We start from the raw sequence: 23,863 nt of genomic DNA, 5'->3' as shown, positions 1-23,863 counted from the left end.
TTGATCCAAGAATTGGGGGCCAATTTAACACCATCCGCACCTGAGGATAAGATGTTCTGTGATAACATCGGCCAAACTCTCAATGCAATAATTGAATGTATCGTACAGATGTATCAATTATTGTATGTAGGGACAGAGCTTGCGAGAATGCTGTCTCTGAGATGGGTAATTTCTAGGGATGGCCATCGACCATTATAAATCATCGATGGTTTATGGCCGATGTCAAATAGTTTTGCCATCGATGGGGGAGAACCAGATGTCAAGCTTAAACAAATAGTTTTAATCAAAGAAAATGGATGACCATCGATATATAAAAACATTGATGGTTGTCCATTGAATATTTATACACTATCGATGGTCAGTTGCACTTTTGCCATCGATGGCAAAGGCAACGATGGCCATCCCTAGTAATTTTCTGGAAGAAATATTCCGATGCTGTGACGCATATGCGTTGACATCACTGCTACAGCCGCCACTGGCACCTCCCTCCACATCGCGATGACAACCTCCGCCCCATAGCCAGACCCACCACCGCTGATCATACTCACCACCCAGGGAATGGCTCCCAACTTTCCTCCTTCTGTGACCCCCCGGTTTGTTCTTTTCTACACAGTGATCAGCATCAGACACACATAGCCGATCACACTGCCCTGCGCCTGCACTGCTTTCTCTGCCCGGTGTGGTTTGCGGCTCTTACAGTCGGGATTCCGACTGTCCTTATACACCAAAAGGGGGCGAGCGCGGAGAAGCCCCTTGTGGGCTCGCTGTACTTGCCACACTGCAGGCTCGGTGTGTCTCTGCGCTCACCACAGGTTCCATTCCCCTTCTACAGGGGGATTTTGATGTGGGTATACTGACAGTCGGAATCCCGACTGTCGGAGCATCACCTGGCACCTTTCTATGCCACAAAGCAGATAAAGCTGTGCAGAAGTCCCAGTTCGCATGTGAGCCCAGTGATTTGCCAGCTGAAGCTGGCGATATTATCACAGGACTCACTGCAATGTTGTTTTCACCATTTCCTTTATTAAATTTTCCCAGATCTCACTTCCCATTGTAAGTATGGAAAATGTAATTTGCTTACTAAAAAAATGCAAATGAAAGGGTTTGGAGAAGTTATTCATGAAAACTGTTGCAAAATACCTTTATTACATTATAGTGATAATAATATAATGCGAAAGGGATGTGAAAACACAATTTTCACATTATTTTAGTACAAATAATGGACCCCTTGCTGTATAGTATCTTCTGTGCTCTGGAAAAATGTTCAGATGCTTTTTTTTATTTTGATTGTTTCAAGAACTAGTTAAAATGGACACTTAAAAAAATAAAAGATGCGTAACCTATGTAGCCTGTGGGCGGGGCAATGTGTTCATTGAGGTCTGCCTCTACAGGAAGGTACATCCGGATGTTAGGATCGTACATTGTAATAGGATTATGGACGGTAAGATCCCGCCCTGATGGCATTGTACTGTATATGCGATAGTAAATAGGCCTCATAATCCAAATGCTGTGTTTGTGATGAATAACTTACTCCTGTTTGTTCTCCACCTCTGTAGGGTCTTCCATCAGTTGCTGTCATGGAGTGCAGCCTCTGTAAGTGGCTGAATGAGAAGAGGGGGTCCCGTCAGGTCGTCCTAGTGGTGGTCTCCGTAGCACTGCTCCTGGATAACATGCTTTTCACAGTCGTGGGTACGTTGATTTTGTTGACGCTACTCACAACACATTACTTTCATTAACCTAAAAATGAAACGTAGGATTAAAAAGTCTATAATCTATAGGATATTTTTAATGCAAAATTTCTCTTTCACATTTGCAAATGTACAGTATATAAATGTGACACAATGAGCAATAAATTTGAAGGTGAAATCTGAGTAATATTGGTTTAAAACTTTAAATAACTGTTTACATTTGGCAGCAAAAAAAACAAACATGTATATTATTGCTCCTGGCGCTGTGCTCGGCCACCCACATACAGGGTCCCCACATTCATAATGTCAAAAATATCGACATGCCACATGTTGCATTCATTAGGTCAGCAGTAAAGAATGTTAGAATGCGCCAAAGGAAGCAGTTGCTGAGATGATTTGTACAGATTGGGGACACATTAGCGTGCGCATGTGTGTGTGTGTGTGTGTGTGCAGTGACATAACTAGAAATTTACTCGCTTACATGCTCGCTGCTAGGAGCAATATATATATATATATATATATTGTTGAATATAAAAGACTTTTTTCCTGTTTGAAAGGAATTTGGATGTGCTGGCTTCTTTTTTTACCTTATTGATCATCATTATGTGGCTACAGCACTTGACCCATTGCTCTTAAAGGTGTGCATTAATGTTCTTTTGACCTATATATATATATATATATTCCAGGGGCAATATATATATATATATATATATATATATATACAGTGGGTTGGTGCCGGCACTCTGTTCCTGATTAGATTTCCGTGCCCGGTGCCTTCGCCAGCGGTGCTTGCTGAGCAAGCACCCTTGTACACAGTGCGGGGGGGACGCGGCACTCGGGACTCCAAAAGATAACTTTAACACGTAGCCATGTATATGGTTGACGTTTCAGTCTTTTATTAAGACTTTTTTCAAAACAGCTTACATAAACAAAATGTGTACACTCACCTCTATAAGTAGCGTGTGAATCACCGTTCAGTGCAGAGACAGCGGCCATTGTGAAACGCCTACTGTGGGCGTGTTGTGGTGACCTCACTGCCGGAGCTGTAGTTGCCTAGGCAACCTGTCTATTGTAGATACAAAAGTGCATGTCAATAAAGTTTGACTTGTGCTGAGAGATAAAAAACTGTGCTTTCGCTCATTTAAAATTCTGTGACTGAGGGATGCTATGCCGCTGTCACTACAAGAAACGTGAATCCAATACACACTGTACAATAAAAAAAACGTGCTTAAAACAAACATTATTAGCGGTAAGCATCCTAAAACTTAAGTGGATGTATTATAAGACATTAAAACACATTTACAAAAGCGCAATACCTATTACACATTACTAGGTCTACCTGAGTAGAGGTATTTTATTATTTCACTACTGCTTCTTCATGTTATTAAGGGGATGTCTCCCATCTTATTGGTGTTAAAGGGGTGATCAGGCAAATTGTGCAAATAGCAGTTTGTTAGGCACTTTGTCTCTTTTGTTTGGAACTATGGATATTTCTATGCATGTTTTCTATACGCTTTTTTTATACACTTTTTTTTATATTATTGTTATAAGAAGCAGTGGAGCCCCAACTGCTCATTTAATCCTTTGGGGGATAAAGTGTATAGTTTGAATATCCATCTAGTTTCTAGCTGTAAAAGCTTCTTGCCACGATCTCCTCCTCTTGTGAGTGGAGGGACGTGGTCTATGACCATGTATTTGACCGAAGCTAATGGGTGTTTGGCTATGGCGAAGTGTCGCGCCAGTGGTTGGTCGCTGGTGCCCTTCTTGATTGCAGCTCGTATTGCGGAGCGGTGGTTCGCCATCCGCTCTTTGAATTGGGTTTCAGTTTTCCCCACATACACCTTTGAGCACGGGCAAAAAATTGCGTACACTACAAATTGAGATGTGCACGTCAGGTAGTGTCTTATCGGGAATCTAGTTCCTGAATAAGGATGTGGTATGGAACTCCCCACCTGCATAAAGCCTCAGGTGGTACAATTGGGGCATTTGAAGCAACCTTTTCTGGTTTTGCTCAGAAAGGTCGAAACTTCTGGTTTTCCCAGCCCTGTTATGTCCCTTTTAACCAGGAAATCATTGAGATTCCTGCCCCTCTTAAAGGCAGGCATCAGTGTGGTCTCTTGCAGATTCAGGTCCGGATCGGATCTGATAATAGGCCACTGTTTTTTAACTTTTTTTATCCTGTCACCTGTCTCGTTGGTGTATTTGTCTACCCAGATTAATTTTTCAGTTTGTTTTTTCGGGTGTTGCCTTGGGCTTAAGAGCTCCTGTCTGCTTTTAAGTTCTGCTCTTTTGCGTTGTTTCAAAAGGGCTGCCCGATTGTATCCCCTCTCCACAAAATTGTTGGTCATGTGACTCAATTGTTCTTTCTCTTCCTTGGGGTCATTGACAATTCGTCGTACCCTCAGGAATTGGCTGTAAGGGAGTGAAGCTTTACTGTGTGGGGGGTGGGCACTGCTGGCTATCAATAAATTATTACGGTCTGTGGGTTTCCTAAAAAGACCTGTCTGTATCTTATTTGGTTGTTTAGTGATTTTAACATCCAAAAAGTTTATTGTTTCTAGATCTAACTGATAGGTGAATTTGATGGGACTTTCTGTTTGATTGTGTGTGTCCATCAGGTCTCTGAACTCTTGTTCTGTGCCTGTCCAAAAAATTAAAATATCATCTATAAATCTGAAATAGCGTAAAACTTTTTGTGCTATCAGGTCATTGCTAAAGAAGATATCCCTCTCTACCTCCAACATGAAGGCGTTGGCTAACGACGGGGCCACATTCGACCCCATTGCCACGCCCTCAGTTTGGAGGTAGTAGGCCCCATCACAGAAGAAATAATTGTTGCTTAATACCAGTTCCAATAGTTCCATGAAAAAGTCCAAGTCCGGGCCTTCGTACTTAACATGGTTAGTCAACAATCTCCTTACTGATTGTAATCCTGCCTGATGTGGTATGCAGGTATAAAGGCTGCAAACATCAACCGTGATAAGTAAGCATGTTGACGGTAGGTGTCCCAATTCCTCCAATGCTACTATCAATGCAGTGGTGTTCTTAAGGACGGTTGATGCAGCCTGTATGATAGGTTGTAAGAAGCCATCCAGGTAGACCGATATCGGCTGGAAGATGGATCCTCTTGCCGATATTATCGGTCTACCTGGTGGTCGCGTCGGGTGCTTATGTACCTTTGGGATGGTATATAAGATCGGCCTGATTGGAAAAGGTACCGTGAGGTGCTTCCTGCAATTTTTTGTGATTAATCCCTCCTGTACGCCCCTAGCTAGGGCATCGTCCAGTTGTTTCTTGAACTGTGTTGTGGGGTCTTTGGATAATTTGCGATAATATCGCTACCTGGAATCTGTAACATCTGGGTTGCAATGTACACTACCTCGTAAGACCTCAAGCATCTATCATCTGTTCAATAGGGCTACTAGCATCTGTCTCCTTTCAAGACCCATTGAAATCTGCAGACAACATGCGCCCCCACAGCACCGGCTCCCCCATGCCACTGCTTGGGCTGCAGTGCCATTGTTACGTCTCTATATGTGTGTGTGTTAATATCAGCCCCATTATATAATACCACTTGATATTTATAGTGTATATTACTGTACTATTAGATAATACTAAAGCTGGCCATACATCAGAAAGATCGATTGCGCTCATGATTGTGTACAATTTCCCTTAAAATCCCCGGCAGTCCTTGGTGGTTTTTGGACACACAATCTACACACAATCCATCATACAATCAGTCATACAATCCATCTGCTGCATGATTGTGTACACAAGATGTGCACACAATCTGCATACAATCCATCATACAATCATACAATCCATCTGCTGATTGATTGTATGATTGTGTACATAAGATGTGCGCACAATCTGCATACAATCCATTTTACAATCAATTGAGATTGTATGATTGGGTACAATATCTTTCTGATGTATGGCCACCTTTACAGGTGCTAGAGGAAATATGCCGGGCTCAATAGCATAGGCGAATCTAAGGGGTGGTCCGGGGGTGCACAGGACCACCCATTAGATTGCCTGGTGCCTGCAGCTTTAAATAGTATTTATGACCGGATTATCATACCACTGCCCGCAGGACCCGGGACGGGAGGGCTGCGCGCATGCCCAACTGCACGCAGCTCCTCCCATGGTCCTTTGCGGAGCTTGCACAGCCGCCACGTGACCTCCTCCTCCATCTGTCTCACAGCGTGACGCAGTGTCCTCCCTCTCCTGCACGTGCTGTGCTGCTGCGGTGGGTGCTAGCTGGCGCGCACGGTGTGGTTGTGTGGCGCAGCATCACAGCCAGCAGCCAGCACATGGGGGTCGCCTGAGTGACTGCCAGTGCTTAGTGGCTTCTATCTAGACTGATCCCCGGCCGGCTCCTGGTCCTGGGCACCTGACCTCGAGGCTCCACTCACTCTGGCACTAGTGCAGTGGGCGCTGGTAAGACAAATTTTTCTGTGTAAAATCATGCCCATCACCAATGTCTTTAATAAAAATAAAAAAGACTGTAATCTTTCTCAGTGCCCTGCCCAGTGGCACTGGGCAGGGCATTGGGAAAGATTACAGCTATTTTTTTTTTTTTAAATAAAAGCCATTGCTGGGCTAGTGGGCTGGGTGGCCTGGCACTGGGCAGGGGCCGTGCCCACAATGGCTTTTTTTAATAAAAGCCATTGTGGGCACGGCCCCTGCCCAGTGCCAGGCCAGCCCACTAGCCCAGCAATGGCTTTTATTTAAAAAAAAATAGCTGTAATCTTTCCCACTGCCCTGCCCAGTGCCACTGGGAAAGATTAAACTTTTTTTTTTTTTTAAAGCCATTGCTGGGCACTGGGCAGGCCAGTGGGAAAGATTACAGCCTTTTTTTAAATAAAAGCCATTGTGGGCATGGCCACTGCCCAGTTAATATTTCCCAGTGCAGCTGGGCAGGGCACTGAGAAAGATTACAGCTATTTTTTTAAATAAAAGCCATTGCTGGGCTGGCCTGGCACTGGGCAGGGGCCGTGCCCACAATGGCTTTTATTAAAAAAAGGCTGTAATCTTTCCCAGTGCCCAGCAATGGTTTTAAAAAAAAAGTTTAATCTTTCCCAGGTCCTTACTTTGCGGCAGTGACCGCTGTGTAGCGGTTCCTCGCTTGGCGGCAGGAGGTCAGAAAGTGACCTCATGACGCTCCACCGTTGCTTGGCAGCAGGAGGTCACTTGTTTGGATTAGGTGACGTCCCCGGCGCTAGAATTCGTGCCTTCTCCCTTGCCTCATGCCAGGCTCATTTATCGCCGCCACCGCCGCTCCTATTTAATGCCTGCATTCTGTAAACTTTATTTTTAAACTGTGCGCAGTAGGTAAATTAGCGGCCTGTGACTCTAGCCTGCATACTCTTTTCACTGATATATAATGGGCATCATGTGTGTGGCATATGTTTAATGAGTCATTAAACATATGCCACACACATGATGCCCATTATACATATGCCCCACACCTAAATGCTCATTAATAATGAGCTTCACGTTGTGGGGCATATGTATAATGGGCATCATGTGTGTGGCATATGTATACTGGAGCATCACGCTGTGGGGCATATGTATAATGGGTATTACGGTGTGTGGCATATGTATAATGGAGCATCACGGTGTGGGGCATATGTATAATGAGCATCAAGGTGTGTGGCATAGGTATAATGGTGCTTCACGTTGTGGTCATAGGTATAATGGGCATCACGGTGTGTGGCATATGATTAATGGAGCATCATGCTGAGGGGTTTTTGTATAATGGAGCATCACGTTGTGTGGCATATGTATAATGGAAATCATGTATGTGGCATATGTATAATGAGCATCACGCTGTGGGGCATATGTATAATGAGCATCACGCTGTGGGGCATATGTATAATGGAGCTTCACGTTGTGGGGCATATGTATAATGGAGCTTCACGTTGTGGGGCATATGTATAATGAGCATCACGCTGTGGGGCATATGTATAATGGAGCTTCACGTTGTGGGGCATATGTATAATGAGCATCACGCTGTGGGGCATATGTATAATGGAGCATCGCGGTGTGTGGCATATGTATAATGGAGCATCGCGGTGTGTGGCATATGTATAATGGAAATCATGTATGTGGCATATGTATAATGAGCATCACGCTGTGGGGCATATGTATAATGGAGCTTCACGTTGTGGGGCATATGTATAATGGGCATCATGTATGTGGCATATGTATAATGGAGCATCACGCTATGGGGCATTTGTATAATGGAGCTTCACATTTTCAAAGAAAGCGGCTACTAGAATGAACACAAATGTATGTAACAGTATAACATGTTACTTATACAGTAAAGATGAGCCCCCTTCAGTTCTGGGCCCCATAGCAGATGCACCCCTTGCACCTATGGTAGTTACTGGTAGTTACCAGGGACTGAGGAAGGTGATGAGGGACTGAGGAATGTGATGAGGGACTGAGGAAGGTGATGAGGGACTGAGGAAGGTGCTGAGGGACTGAGGAATGTGATGAAGGGCTGAGGAATGTGATGAAGGTGCTGAGGGCCTGAGGAAGGTGACAAGGGCTGGTGGTGGTGCAACTGTGGAGCATTTCATGTTTAATGCATAACCGTAATATTTTATATTGCTTCTTCCTTCATGCACCATAAACATGCACTTTTTGTCTCTTTCCTTGTTAATTTTTTGACAATGGTAGCACCTTACCTTTGAAAAATAGTTATATAATAATTGTTATTTATTTCAATACCTAAATATATCCTGGGGACAGAAGATCAATCCTGTTCTAAATGTAAAAAATGTATAGTAAGAATTAAAGAGTACAGATATTTATGGTTTAAAAATAAAACATATTGTGAAATGTTTATTCCGTTATATGCTATTTAACATATAAAAAAAAGTTTTGGATGTTCATAAAACTTTGTATGTGACATACAAAAATAAAAAACATTGAATTTAAAAATGTTGTCTGTTATGAATGAAATATCTTAAGTGCAAGGTTATTCATTATATTTAAAATGTTGTAATTGTAGTTATAGTTTTCCCAGTTCTAATGCAATTTAAAAAAGCTGGTCACAAAGCGCTGGGCATGCCCTCATAGCAGTTAGAAAATCCCGGAGTGACTTACCCCTATTAAGCCACACCCCCTTGAAATTAGGCCACGCCCCCGTTCAAAGCCACGCGCAAAATACATTCTTTATGTTCTAGGACCACCCATTAGCATTTTTCTAGATTCACCTATACTCAATAGATATTATAATCTAAAAGGCATGACAGTAAATAGGGTCTGGAAAATTGGTCCTTTGTGGGGGACAAAGTGGATTAAAGTATAGGTAGCATGAGCCAGGGTGAAAATCAGCTTGGTAACAAAACCCAAGAGACACAAGATGTATTCATGGATAAATTTTGGTGTTTTCTTAACATACTGTGCAGGGAAGATGCATGAATAAGGCATTGATGGATGTCTATCTCATCGTTTCCTCTCTCTAGTTCCTATCATCCCAACTTTCCTCTACGAGAAAGAACACAAGAATGGAAACACGACTGTAGACCATATGTCTTCTCCACCTGCCAACAACTCAACCTTCTTATATATCCACTCTCTCTATGACAAGTCCACAATCTCCAGTGAAGATTCGCATCTTCAAAGCCTCAAGATCAAGACCCCATTGCCTGTGAAGAACGACAGCTGCAACAAGGAAACAAGTGTCTTACAGGATGAGAACGTACAAGTTGGTCTATTGTTTGCATCCAAAGCTATTCTACAGCTCATGGTCAACCCTCTGGTGGGACTGATCACCAACAGGTAGCTCTGAGCATGGGGCCCAAGACTGTACCTATAACACAGGCTTCCAAGTGGCTGAATTCCTATAAGATGTCCTGTACTAACACTGTTCTTGTCACCCATAGGTTTGGATATGATATGCCAATGTTCTTTGGATTTATCATCTTGTTCCTCTCCACTATCAGTGAGTATACGTTTGTTACATCTCTCTGTGCACATTTAGGGACAGATGTATCAAGCTTTAAAAAGTGATAAAATGGAGAGTGATAATCAAGCAGCCAATCAGCTCCTACCTGTCGTTTTTGAAACCCAGCCTGTAACATGGTAACATGAGCTGATTGGCTGGTTGTTTATCAATCTCCATTGTATCACTTTTTTGAAGCTTGATATATCTGGGCCTTAATAACAAAAACAGATTACATTTGGGCGCAACCAATTTAATGGTGGCGGTCATTATACATAGTAATTGCAGCTCCCAAGTAGTACTCTGGTGTACCAGACAGAAAAAGCGATTATTAGGTATTAGAAAGTGCACTATATACAGTATATTTAATAACATTTTGTAAAAGTACAAACATGTAAAAAAAAAATCACAACAATATATAATACACACAGTCATAGAACGCTGCTATATATCCTCACAGAGTATGGTAATTTTTGATACTTTGCAGCGAGCCAGTATATTCCCATCTGTTCCTGTAAGTAGGTGCAAGTTTGCAGCTCCGCAGTCTGACAGTCGCTGTTAGCGTTGCACAAAGCAGACTCCTGACCTAGACTTTGCTATGTTCCAGCCGGGCTGCGGGGGAGGGGTCACACTGCGGGGTCAGGGTGCTTTAAAATGGTATCACCGATAATCCGGCTCAGTGCTGGAACCGACAATGCCGGATAATCTGTGTTCAACCTGTATGATATTGGGCCTGATTCCGAGCTGCTCGCTGGGCTGCAAGTGTTTGGAGCCCAGTAAGCAGGTAGCCGCCACCCCCTGCTCGGTGAAACTCCGCCTTATGTTCGTGTTTGGAGGGCTGCGAATGGGTGTCTATTGGTGCACATCTGTTCGCATGCGGCCGCTCAAAGGAAAAGTCATTAGATTTTTCCTCTTCTCATGGAGAGTGGTGCTCGCAACTGCCGTGTAGCCCAGGACTCAGTCGGCGGCTGCGAGCAAAACAGCCACTTCCAGGCGGGCACTGACGTCTCCCCCCCCCCCCACCCCCTAGCAGGCAAAAACATGCCTGCGTTTTGTCGGATACTCCCAGTGTTTCATTGGGCACGCCCACCGTTTTTGCAGGCACACCCATGAAATGCAGAGAACCACCCCCACATGCCCACCTCCTGTCAATCAAGTTGTGGGCTCCTTGAGAATTGAAAACTTTGCAGAAGCGCAATTTCAGTACAGCAACCATCGGCCAGGGTCCGAATTAGGCCCATGGAGCAGTACAGATATATGTAAACAGGGTCCTGTTTTTGCGCTAGTACTCACTCGTACCCAGTGTTGTAGCACTGGGTACATTAGATGTACTGGAATTAAAGTCTAGCATAAGAAAACTCCATTCAAACTAAGGGGTAGATTTATTAAGCTCGGTGAAGTGATAAAGTGTCTGTTTTTTTTTATCACCAGCCAATCAGCTCCTACATGACATTTTTCAAACCAAGCCTGTAACTGCACAGGTAGGAGCTGATTGGCCGGTGATAAAAACCAGACACTTTATCACTTCACCGAGCTTAATACATCTCCCTAAATTCTTCTAGAAATTTCTGCTGATTTAAGAAAAGTTCTACATGGAGATGTCCTTACCTGGATGTTTTATACTTACTGAATGCATCATTCTGACAAACAGCTGTCTCCTTTTCTAATGCTGTTACTAGCAGTGTAATTGGCTTTTTTTGCCTGCCAGAGAGAATCATTAAAACCCTGTCATCATTAACATCAGTTAAGCCACCAATGCAGGTTAATAGAGCAGGATATAAGGAGAAATTCAGAAGGATATTCAGTGTTTAGAGGTGTTAAATGTATTCAGCATAACTTCTCTGACCGCACCTCACATTAGAGGAGTGTCAGTCTGCAGCCATTAAGGAGCATTGAGGGAAAGCGTTGGAGATATGGGCATGTTGCCCACATTTTCTGGGGTGCCGGAGCCAGTGGCTGCATCCTCAGTTACAGTTTTACTGGCCCTGGTAGCGCTGTGTTTCCAGACATCTTGAGTTACCTGAGGGCTACTCAGATGACAGATGTTCAATGCGGGCCTGATGTTCCTGCAGGTGATCTGGTTCTATGTGGTTTTATGCAGCAAGCGGATGTGTGTGAATCCTCTTATGCAGACAGCAGAGCGAATCCTCTTATGAGAATCTGCTGCATCTAAAGTCGTAGCTCTGATCCACACTGCATGCAGCTGATTCCTGCCCATTATTCTTACAGTATATACCAGCTCGCTACACCCACTGCACCTGCCCATTGTCGTTATGCTATATATACCTCCTAGTTTTGATATTGGCCTTTGAATGGTACACTTGTGTCTAGGTACTCATTTGTGTCATAATAGTAATCAGTAATCATGTTAACGCTCATAGTGTTGACATCGGAATGCTACCATGTTTCAAACTGTCGACAAACACCAATTCCACATCTTCAAACTGTTGACAGGTTCACAATTTCGACTTTCTGATGCAGCTGGCAGGAGGATTAGGCCATGGTAAGAGGTCAGGATTATACTGTCGGGGGGTATTTGTTAGAGTTGGACACTAGAGGAAGAGTTAGGATTAGGAATTATGGTTGCCATGGGAGCATAGGAGGAACTCAGGGAGTGCTGCAGTGGTGTATGGGGCAGATGGAGTCCTTGGTGTTTGGGGCCCAATGCTGCAGCCTACTCAGCCTGCCCTTATATCTGGCCCAGCCAAGGTGCAGTACAACAAAGTCCCACATGTAAGACTTAGTATTACTGGGAATTAGTATGGGATCATCAGCGAAAGATAATGATGCATCAGGGGCAATCAGGCACAAAGGGGTATAACAAGGGCTACAATGGTTCTGTCATTTAATAGGTGATCCAGGTGAAGGGGGTAATGGAACTGGCACCTCTCTTCGGGTGCCGGATGGCTCCACCACAGTCAGGACTCCGACAGTCATTCCTCCGAAGACAGAATCCCGACTGCTCCCTCGTGTGGGTCCACGACCCCCATAGAGGGAGAATAAAATAGGTGGCATTGCGCTCCCCACGCTGTGCAGTCGTGATTCCGACGTCTGACTAATGACTGTCAGAATCCCAACTGTCGGGCTAATATACCACACCCCTCTCTTCTTCGGAGGGGAGCAGTCAGCAGTGAGCACTATCTAGCTCAGGGCTGGGCAACACCAGCCCTCCAGATGTTGATGAACTACACATCCCAGCATGCCTTGCATCAGTTTCAGCATGGTTACATAGCAAAACTAATGCAAAGCATTCTGGGATGTGTAGTTCATTAACATCTGGAGGGCCGGTGTTGCCCAGCCCTGATCTAGCTCAAAAATGACCAATTGCATCCATTCCATTCTCAGTGCCCATTATTCTCTGGTTTATAAGAGTTATGTCCCAGCATACAGTATGTGTTTGGCTGGGACAGATGGGCCTTGTGTTTTCCAATACTTGAAACAACTTTACAATTGAAATACTTTAAAATGTACCTTTGCAGATGATGCATGCAATTAATTCTACCCATCCTCCCACTAGTAACTAATCACACCTTTCTGTCTCCACCAGTGTTTGCCTTCTCTGGGTCTTATACACTTCTCTTCTTAGCAAGATCCCTGCAGGGAGTTGGATCTTCCTTCTCTACTGTTGCAGGTAAGAATGTATGGCATTCAGTGTTCCTGCTGTATGTCTGCACTTAGCTGATACAGTAACTATTGCATAGGTGCCCTGGAGTATACTACACATAATTCAGGACCTCAGGACCTCTAGCCTCTGTTATGGGAGTGCAGCATGTACAATGCTACCTGAAAGTGCCAGATTCTGATAGCACTGGCATGCTGTTAACACCTTACCCCCTTGCAACAAGCATGAAACCTCCTGGCAACAAGCATATAACCTCCTGGCAACAAGCATGTAAACCCTAGCAATCTGCATGTAACCCCTGGCAATGAGCAAAAAACCCTGGCAATGTGCATGTAACCCCTGGCAATGAGCATGTAACCCCCTGGTAACAAGATGTAACCCTTTTTAACTATCATATAACCCTTAGCAAACTGGAGATAGCAGTATCATCTCAGACGCCATGTTTTTGCACATACGAGCTTGCAGCCTTCAGGAGATACACGCCCCAAAAACATCCAAGACACGGCTGCATTTTACCAACCACTCCCTGTAACCACTCCACTAGGACCTCCATTCCTTTCAATCACTTTCCATAAAATCATCATTGCAAGTGAGATCACAGTGGACCCTTTGCACATTGTGATCCCGGCACATGTGCAGTCTGCCAATAATCGTCCTGTTTCATGATAATCAGCCATTGCATACATATATTAATTAGGCTTACTAATAACAATCACAAACAATGACTGTCATGCTGACAACATGCCCACATCACTCTGCAAGTTTCACAATCAGGTATACTGCCGAAAAATGTCCATTTCACTGAGATAACATGACATTCTTCATAAATAAAATAATTTAATATACTTAAGGGGGTGAGATAACATCAAAAGTAGTTTGCGATATGGTAGTGAATAGTAATGGCCAATAACTCATTCCAATAATCAATTGGGATTCGTTGTCTTAATTGCTGCAGTACCTCTTTGGCTATAACTAGGAAAAATGCAATTTCCTGTTTCAATATACTATACTTTAAACACGCAATAACATTTGCAAAACACATATATATAGTAGTAGCTACAGGGATTATCAATCAACAGATTTAGTAAAAAACTAAATTTATCAGTAATTCACTTTGAGGTGGACAGGTGAGCACTCTGTAGCTGGGCAGTCAGTGTCCTACATGTATGTATTTGTAATCTACATAAGACAAAAGTAATAGCATTTGCATCTAATGGTGGGTGGCTCTTCTTGTTTCCAGAGAAACAACAGATTTGCCCTTACAATCATAGTGAACACAGTTCCACTTATAACAGTACAAATATCTTCAGCACTTCACAGTATCAATAGCTGTTTCAAAGTTCTCTTTTTATCAGCTTATGATTCACACAAAAGAGCTTCCTCTATTTACACTGTTAAACTCAGTCACTGTTGCTACTGCTAGTAATTTATACAAGATATTTTTCAAAATGATCAGTGTAGTCAATACTCCCCTGGCCAAAACCGATGGCCGCAGGATAGTAGAGCAGCAGCACATAGGTAGTGAAAAGGCACTGCCTCTGCTCAGTGGCAGCAGTCTTTCTGGACAATTCACAGCACAGCACAAAGCAGTATCTGTTGAGGAGGGAGGCTGCTGTCTCCTATCTCTTCCTGCTGGATGTGCTGCCGCCGCTGTGCTGCTGTGCAGCAGCCACAACTAGTATGCAGAGATGCAACTAACTCAGGATCCTGTCAGGCCCCTTCAAATTTTACACCTCCCCTTATTCAGCGGTGCTTGTCACCTTGCACCACTTTAGCATTTATAACTTTGCTCTTCATTCCTGCAGACCTGCACATCTCGCACCGCTCTGCACTACGCTCATCAGCATCTCTCAATCTCAACTGCACATGCCCAAACAATAATGTATTGTTAGTTTGCTTTTGGGTGTATTGTTGCTCCACCTAGTGGCAGCCTCCTAGATTGCAACATCAGTTGGCTCCCGTGGAGCCAGTATTATCTCATCACATCTACTCTTTGTAGTGCATATTGTACCATCCTCCATTTGTATACAAGCGGGGGGGGGGGATTATCAGAGGTCTGACCCTTGTCTCATCTGCCCCCCCCCCCCCCCTCTTATGGCTGCCCCCTATTGTTTACTGCATTCTGTCCTTACACTTGTCCTCCTTATCACTTTTCTATCCACTGCATATTTGTCCCTGCCTACATACCTACATTCATACGTATATGTTCTAACATTTGCAAAAACATTGCACATGCCCATGCCCTCCACCAACCATCCAGCCGGTCCACACTATTCACAAGGCCCGGGCCACACATTTTATGACTATCCTAAGCTGTGAGTGTCTGGGTGAGCCGTTTTTGCCATGCCATAGCTCATGACTGTATTCTCTGCTTATATTTACTGGTGTACGTGTATCTTCAGGTCTAGGGATGCTGGCCAATGTATACACAGATGATTATGAGAGAGGACAGGCGATGGGGATAGCGCTGAGCGGTCTGGCATTGGGCGTGCTTAGTAAGTATCGCTAGAGTTTTTCTCACTATATTAGCATAGTATTGTGTTAGCTTATGTTATATGTTGCAGAGCGCTGCGTCACCTTACACAGTATGAGTGGCTGCAGGTCTTCTGTGGAGATTTCCTCCCTCTGATCTCTCTGTCTTTGCAGCGGGGGCCCCATTTGGTTCGCTCATGTACGAGTTTGTTGGTAAAGCATCTCCGTTCCTGGTGTTGGCGGTTCTGTCATTGCTGGATGGAGGTAAGATGTGTAACATACGTAAGGTATGATTTGTCTTTATGGCCACTATTACCTTATGCTACAGTATATCCTACTTTTGACATGCAGTACATATAACATACATTTAATACACAGTTTATACAAGTGGTGTATATATATATATATATATATATATATATATATATATATACAGGGCTATTTTTCAGTAGGCTCCAGCAGGAACTGAGGCCCTTATTCTAGTTCAATCTTTCTGACAAAATATTTCTTAAGGAGCCCATAGACGCTCCGTTGCGCCCGGCTCCGTTTTGTACTATGCGATGCGCGCTCCCGTGCATCACATAGTAGGTACAAAAAGTATGTGCTGCACATACTTTTTGTACTAGGTACACATCGTATCGGATCGCAGTGCATGCACACTGCATGCACTAGGGATGCGATCCGATGTGTACTTTAAAAGTACAGAACGGACCGAAAAAACGGACCGTGTATGGGGGGCATGAGATGGACAAAACCATGTGCACTGCAGGTGAGGCAGGTGTTACTTGTGCAGAGATAATTAGATTTGGGTGGGGTTTTACACCTGCAGTGCACATGGTTTTGTCCATCCAGGAAATATTTTGTCAGAAAGAGTGAACTAGAATAAAGGCCTCAGTTCCTGCTGGAGCCTACTGCAAAATAGCCCTGTATATATATATATATATATATATATATATATATATATATATCCTAACCTACAGCAGTATGAAGGTAAAGTGATGCTAAATCTTCTCAGACAGCAATTTGTGCAGTTACAGTATGCCACCAAAGTACATGAGGTTGCTGGACAAGATGGTGCCACTAGGGGAGATGCGAAAGCTTAAACCTTCCTATAGGAGAAGTGAGGGCAGCCCTTTCTAAGTATAGAGGGTGGTGGGAAGTGCAGAGGGTGATAGTAGGTGCAGTATCAGTATCCTTTACCCTTTGCACCCCTGTTTTTTTGGTGTAATCGTTTCAATAAATGTGCTGAGTAGACCATCTACCCAGTGGACTTATTTCCTGGGACTGGTGTAACCATTTCCTCAGATGTCCCAGTGGTTTATTACGAGAGGCACTTCATCCAAGTCTAAACACAGCATAGAAAAGAGCATTTCCTCTGGTCCAATCTATGTTATTATTTGTGTGATAGTATATATATATATGCAGATTATCTATGTGAAACCATTGCATTAATACTAGGTTCATGATTAAGGCCTGGAATCAGTTTAAATTAGATCTAGAATTAAGAACTACATTGTACTTTCTGTCCACAGCCCTCCAGCTCTTCTTTCTGCGACCAGCCAAGTTCTCTCCAGGGGTGAGTCAGCTTCCATGCGGGGAGGGGGAATGGAACATAGCCAGCTCTTGTTGCTAATAACATTGTGTAATTGTGTCCCATAGAGCGTTGCTCCAACGTCATATGCCACACTGCTAAAGGACCCCTACATCATAGTGGCTGCAGGTACGATACCGATGTATAATAATTACTCACCTGCAGTGGCTGATGGGAAATACAAGCAACTGATCGAGTGTAATGTGGAGTACAAAAGAATGAGTCTAAATGAGTAACGCAAAAAGCTGCAGTAACAAAAAGTACATAAATCTGACAAGGGTGACACATGTCCATGCAGCTGCGGTGTAGTCCGTTCATGGTAACACAAGAATTAAGGGTTGATATAACATTCCAGAACAACCGTACATTGGAACTTCATATTCTGATTTTAGAGTAATGTTGACATTGACATATTATATAACTAGTAGGAATCATTGACATATAGGTCATGACATAGGTCATGGGCTGTGCATAGATGGGAGTGTCAGTGGCAGCACATGTGAGGCAGATTCTTCATTGCATGGATCACTCTTTACGGGCACAGTTTGTGGATATACACATACAGGGCATGCACAGAAATGAGTATGCACAAATGAACATGTATATAACTTGGTTAGGTCTGTCATTCCAGGAAATAGGGGGCACTGGTATCACAAGGGGCCTGCGTGCCGCACCTGCGTGTCACCCTACCAAGGTGTGACACCAGACACTGTATCCTTCTCAGGAGCTGGCTGCTGCAGTATTACACCTGGCTCCTTTCAGCAGCTGACAGGGGCAGCCCGCACACCCCTAGTATGAGGGTATCGGAGGCTCCCCCGACTAAGACATGCTTACTTAGTAATGTTATCAGGGACTATTGCAAGACCACATCCCTTTTCCAGGAAGCCACGCCACCTATGGGCTTCTCTTCGCAGCGCTGTGTGAGGGATCTGTCACAGATCCCTCCCAGCATGCCCGTCGCTCGGCGCATGCGCAGAGGGACTCCCGGGTCTGAGACCGGGAATTCCAGGGACGGCGCTGCTAAAGCAGTTAGAGTATATTGTCGAAAATGGGCAACGCCATAATAAGGGTGTTCTATGTCCCTTGCTACTGTTAGGTCTTGAGAGAAAGGATTTCAGATCTGGGTCTGCTATATTTCTAATAATGCGCTGACAGTTTTGAAGTTAACACACCCACTATTGCTGCTGTCCTTGTTCTTTATTGTGCTGCAGTCTCTGAGAAATATGTTATGGTGCTGTCTCCAGGGAGTGTCTTGCACCCTGCTTGATGATAAATTGGACGTCTGTTTCACTCAACATGGGGCTGGTATAAGTCCAGACACTATAGGCCCATACACACTGGGCGACTTTGAGCTGGAAGCAGCAGTTTAATCGTTTGAGCTACTTTCAGCTCAAAAGCCGCCCAGTGTGTACGGGGCAGTGATGAGCGCTGGTACGCACTCCCGCATCATCACCGGCCACCGCTGCTCGTCTGCCGGTATAACCAGCAGATGAGTGGTGGGGTGAATGGATTTCCATACTGTCATGCTATGGTGGAAACCGTCCACCCCTGGGAAAATTAGATGGGCGAAAAATCGCTCAGTGTGTATGCACCTTAAGGTTCAACAGTGGCAGCCACAGAATATGATTGTACATGCAGCAGCACTTTTTTTTTTAGCATACAGAGGTGGATTGTAGCTGTTAGCAGGCTGCCAGAGCTGTATGGATTAAATCCTGGATCACGACCCTGCTTTTTTCCAGGGTCATTGACCTGGGATTTGTGACCTGGGTTAACCCCTTCACATTACACAAATAACCCGTGTGATTCAGCAAATTACCGGGATGACAGTTTTTAACCCAGTAATTTGCTGCTATGTGTGAAAGGGGGTCAGACTGCACCCGGCAAAATGATCCGGCACCCAAAATGCCGGGTAATTGCCGGATCACATGTCTGAAGGGGGTATTCGCGTCTGCAGATAGGCTGACTCAGGCAGTAAGGGGTTATTTTACTAAAGTTTCTAAAGCTGAAAAGAGGTGATGTTGCCCATAGCAACCAATCACATCTGTCTATTATTTCTCTATTGCATCCTAGAAAATGGTTGCTATGGGCAACATCACTTCTTTTAATTTTTTAGAACCCTTATGGCAAATTCACCCCAAAGTCTGGGAATGATATCCAGCCTTATGCTCATAAACCAAAATCATCCGCCCTCCCAGGAAGTACTACATGTGACGGCTGGTGCCACACAGGTGCTTTCATTGTGATTTGTCTGCTCGCAGATGGCAGTGAATGCTCCAAGTACCTGCACCAATAAGCATCGTGAAACCTGCTTGCAGCCTATACAGAGCACTATCAGTGCTTGTGTGACAGGAACTTGGCAGTAAATGGAAGCATTTGGTTTGCCAACAGCTGAAGTAATGTTGTTATGTTGTCCCCACAGGATCCCTGTGCATTGCTAACATGGCCGTTGGCGTTATGGAGCCCACTTTGCCCATATGGATGATGGAAACCATGTGCTCTCCCAGCTGGCAACTAGGTACATTGGTAAACATGATATGACATATTGGTGCAGATGTATTAAGCCTTAAAAAGAGATAAATGCAAGGGTTATATCGAGTAAAAAACAACCAGCCAATCAGCTCCTAACTGTCATGTTACAGGCTGTGTTTTAAAAATGGCAATCGGGAGCTGATTTGCTGGACATTTATCACTCTTGTAACTCTTGCGTTTATCTCTTTTAAAGGCTAAATGCATCCACCCCATTGTAGCTTGGCAACTGGGGATGAATCAAACCCATAGATTATACTGTATGTCCCATTCATGGATTCCTCCCACAGAAACGGGTGGCTACAGCCCTCCAGCTCGCCAATGTGCATCTTACTATTCCGTTCTGAACACCACTATTGGTAACATAAGGGGCCCACTGCCTCTCCCATGAATGGCAGAGACGGATTTTCCACAAGGCATCCTAGGTGCCTGCCTAGGGCCCAGTTGGTACCATGGGGCCCCATAAAGATATCCTGGCCATCCAAAACGTTCCCAGAGGAGCATTGCACAACCTCATGATGTCATCATGACATCACACGGACCTGCTCACACTCCCAAATTTGATGTTCTTTGATAGGATAAAAATTGTTTGGACACACAAAATGGGATTATACGCTGTATGTAGGCAGTCCGTTCACTTATAGGGCCATATGTATCAAGCTTAAAAAAGTGATAAAATGGAGAGTGATAAACAACCAGCCAATCAGCTGCCATGTCACAGGCTGGGTTTGAACAATGACAGGTAGGAGCTGATTGTCTGGTTGTTCATCACTCTCCATTTGATCTCTTTTGAAGCTTGATACATCTGGCCCTAAATGTGACACAGATCTTAATCCTTCCTCCAAAAGAAGAAGGGGTAAATTTACTAAGATTGGAGTTTTATTGATGATTGGATGTTTCCCATAGCAACCAATAAGATTCTACTTCTATTGGTTGGTGGGTTATCACTCTCCATTTTATCACTTATAAAGCTTAGTACATCTCACCCTGAGACTAGTCAGTTTTCTTTGGAACACAATGGTAACTACGGTCACTCAGCGACTGGGGCTGGGATGTACGTGTGGTCGCCAACCCTCCCTACTGCATGCGGTGATTGGGCAGCTCTTCAAAAGCTTCTGAGAACAAGCAGATATTGAGTGCATGACGGACGTGTCCGGGAGAGTGTTCTGTACAGCAGTGACTGCTCAGTGTCACATTAAGCTTGTCCTGGAAAATCAAACCACTTAATCAGCCTCCAGTCTGCAGAATCTCATTATAAGAACATTAACGACGTAAAGAGAATTCTCCTTAGGGTGTGCCTAGAATTATATCATGGACCCTGTAAAGTAGATGGATGGTTGGATAAGCTGATGTATTTAATCATTTCATCACAAAACGGGTTCCATTACCCAGAAAGTATTCACAACGGTTTTGGGGAAACGGATCCTCTTTTGTTTTTCCAAATGACATTGCAGTCGCTTCAGGTCCCAGATTTGGGTGGAGATGCAACCGAAGAGATCTGACTGGGATTTCCTGTGATTTAATGTGGGTAGAGCTATGCACTGGGGTAAATATGACAAATAACAGTCTAATATTCAGGTTCAACATTGTAATAATCAGAGTAGGGTTTGCATTTGATTTTGTGACACCCCAGTGAAGATAGTCTTTGGATCAATCCGAGCAGTATCCAAGGGCCCCCCCCCAAGTGACTTTCCGATGGGCTCCAATCCCTTTCCCGGCCCAAGAGTCATACTGGTAGGATCTATGCAGTAGTCAATGTTTACAAAAAGATTTGGCTGCTATTCATAAACTTTTGGGGGTCTGTACTTATAGATTATCATGCATTATCATTTCAGTGGTGGGACATGGCTGTTTCCTGATTTAGTATGTCTTCTATTTTCCCAGGCATGGCTTTCTTGCCTGCCAGCATCTCCTACCTGCTCTGTACGAACCTGTTTGGTACGCTGGCTCACAAGATGGGGAGGTGAGTTGGATCTGCAGCACTGTTGTTGAATGGACATGTAACATGTGATTAAGGGGGAGAACTTGTTGACGTGACTTTGGTTTCCTCTGCCGTAGGTGGCTGTGCTCTCTGCTAGGGATGCTTCTGGTGGGAGTTAGCCTCCTCTGTGTAAGTACAGATTGCTTATTACACAGCTGTCAGTGATGCCTTCATTATCCTCTAATATTACATATGCAACGTGTCACCTGACACATAGACACAAACGTAATACGCTTGCAGTAAAGTACATTTACAACCAATGGTATATATATAATTTTGTGATGTCATACATTTATTTGTTTGGACTTATGCCCAGTTTTATATGAAGAGGATGTACCTGTGCATCATGAAAAATAGAAGTTGGGTCCCAACAGTGGTGTAGGGTGCAGCCAGGGCACCCGGCACACGCCCATGTAACGCCGCCCCCCCCCCCTTCCTCGCCTGCCTCGATGCTCTTCCCACCTGTATGAGCTAAAGGGGTACTCTGGTATGTCTGGCAGCCTGCCGGGGGCGGTCCGCATGCTGTCAGATGGCGTCAGAAGTCACTGGTCTCTCCACAGCTCCGGAGGCTGTGTGCGGTGAGGATTATTTTTGGATGTGCAGCGTCCAGCAGGGCACTCTGTTACTCAGCGTGCACCTTGAGGACCGGGCCCGGCGCCCAGGAGGCGCCAGGTGGTGACGTCGCCAGGTACTGTCCACACTGCAGTGCTGAGCCATTGCTGGTGGCTATGTGTCCGCCGTTCGTGGGGACTGCTGCGTCTGGAGTCTCAGTGTGCAGCCGGGCTGCGGTGACCCGGTAAGCACACATAGGCTGGCAGTTGCATGCACCGCACAGGACACAGCAAGGGGGCGCCCTGCAAACCGTTGGCGCCCGGAGCACAAGCTCCGTCGGCGCCACCCTAGCTACGTCTCTGGGTCCCAATGGCAGTGACATCACTATTGTGGTGCAGGACACACCTAGGTGTCACTCTCAGAGGGGGGATAACAGTGATAACAGAACATAAGGCTCTTGCAGACCTACAGCTCACAGTCCATGTAAAACTTTATGCTTTATCCATCTTAGATATTGCACTTTACTGTATACTTCTTATTATGATTCAGGTACCACTTGCTGTCAATATCTATGGACTCATTGGTCCTAATGCTGGGATTGGCGTTGCCCTCGGAATGGTGGATGCCTCCATTATGCCCATCATGGCCCACTTAGTAGATTTACGTCACACGTCTGTCTATGGTGGGATATACGCCATCTCCGACATTGCTCTGTGCATGGGATATGCAGTGGGTAAGGAGCTTGTTTTTACCTTTTTTTTTTTTAAACTTATGTAACAGGATTCTTATCTTATCATAGGACATAGTGGCTGATTCTTCCCAGGATTCCGTCCGGATTTGGTTTCAATTTAATGGGCCTTTATATAGTGCAGCATATTCCGTTGGAGACAACAGTGATTAAACAAACTGGGTAGAAACAAACTGACATAGAGGTAGGAGGGCCCTGCTTGCAAGCTTACAATCTATATAGAACAGTGGTCAGGGAACTCGGTCCTCATTACCCAACGCAGTGCATGTTTTGCAGGTCTCCTCACAGAATCACAAGTGAAATAATTAACTCCACCTGCGGACCTTATAAAATGTGTCTGTGAGTAATTAGTGCACCTGTGCACCTGCTGGGTTACCAGCAAAACATGCACTGTGTGGGGTAATGAGGACCGAGTTCCCTGACCACTGATATGGAAACAAAGGCTCTCACAGGTGACTTTAAAATAAAACTTAATCTTAGGAAAGTACATTTTGGCCCAGAACAGGTTCATGAACCCAGTTCCTGATGATGTCATATTTAATTAGATGTTCAGGAACTGAGTTCCTGCCGGTTCCTGCTGAGAAATAGCACTGGGAGCAACCAATGATCTCCTTGGTGGTCCAAGTGCATGATGTAGTGCATCTCATGCAGGGCCGCCAATAGAGGCTGCAAGGGCAATGACATTTGCAGGGTCTTGCAGTTGGTCTGTGGGTTCCTGTGCAATAA

General features: G+C 44.5%; 1 protein-coding gene and 1 long non-coding RNA gene across 6 annotated transcripts in view; one reads left to right on the top strand and one right to left on the bottom strand.

The window, feature by feature from the left end:
• Positions 1 to 23,863, top strand: part of SLC18A1 (solute carrier family 18 member A1) — a 41,307-nt gene that overhangs the window by 16,441 nt on the left and 1,003 nt on the right. Inside the window, exons 2-13 of the mRNA XM_083184797.1 lie at positions 1,557 to 1,689; positions 9,167 to 9,482; positions 9,587 to 9,645; positions 13,193 to 13,276; positions 15,670 to 15,762; positions 15,914 to 16,003; positions 17,272 to 17,315; positions 17,399 to 17,459; positions 19,750 to 19,845; positions 21,741 to 21,819; positions 21,915 to 21,966; positions 22,939 to 23,122. Of these exons, the coding sequence (XP_083040923.1) occupies positions 1,578 to 1,689; positions 9,167 to 9,482; positions 9,587 to 9,645; positions 13,193 to 13,276; positions 15,670 to 15,762; positions 15,914 to 16,003; positions 17,272 to 17,315; positions 17,399 to 17,459; positions 19,750 to 19,845; positions 21,741 to 21,819; positions 21,915 to 21,966; positions 22,939 to 23,122 (1,270 nt within the window). The 5' untranslated portion in view covers positions 1,557 to 1,577. The remainder of the gene's footprint in view (positions 1 to 1,556; positions 1,690 to 9,166; positions 9,483 to 9,586; positions 9,646 to 13,192; positions 13,277 to 15,669; positions 15,763 to 15,913; positions 16,004 to 17,271; positions 17,316 to 17,398; positions 17,460 to 19,749; positions 19,846 to 21,740; positions 21,820 to 21,914; positions 21,967 to 22,938; positions 23,123 to 23,863) is intronic.
• Positions 1,125 to 23,863, bottom strand: part of LOC146075502 (uncharacterized) — a 32,208-nt gene continuing 9,469 nt past the window's right edge. Inside the window, exons 3-7 of one of the 5 annotated variants that reach the window (XR_014473585.1) lie at positions 15,845 to 15,993; positions 11,254 to 11,346; positions 9,103 to 9,365; positions 2,636 to 2,754; positions 1,125 to 1,737 (exon numbers count right to left, since the gene is read on the bottom strand). This is a non-coding gene — a long non-coding RNA (uncharacterized LOC146075502). The remainder of the gene's footprint in view (positions 1,738 to 2,635; positions 2,755 to 9,102; positions 9,366 to 11,253; positions 11,347 to 15,844; positions 15,994 to 23,863) is intronic. The other 4 variants (XR_014473584.1, XR_014473583.1, XR_014473582.1 and 1 more) reach the window with 4 other exon arrangements.

The sequence above is a fragment of the Crinia signifera genome, chromosome 4, assembly GCF_055691185.1.
Source record: "Crinia signifera chromosome 4, ASM5569118v1, whole genome shotgun sequence".
NCBI lineage: Eukaryota > Metazoa > Chordata > Amphibia > Anura > Myobatrachidae > Crinia > Crinia signifera.
The sequence above is the reverse complement of the archived record's forward strand: the minus strand, read 5'-3'. Positions and strand labels throughout refer to the sequence as shown.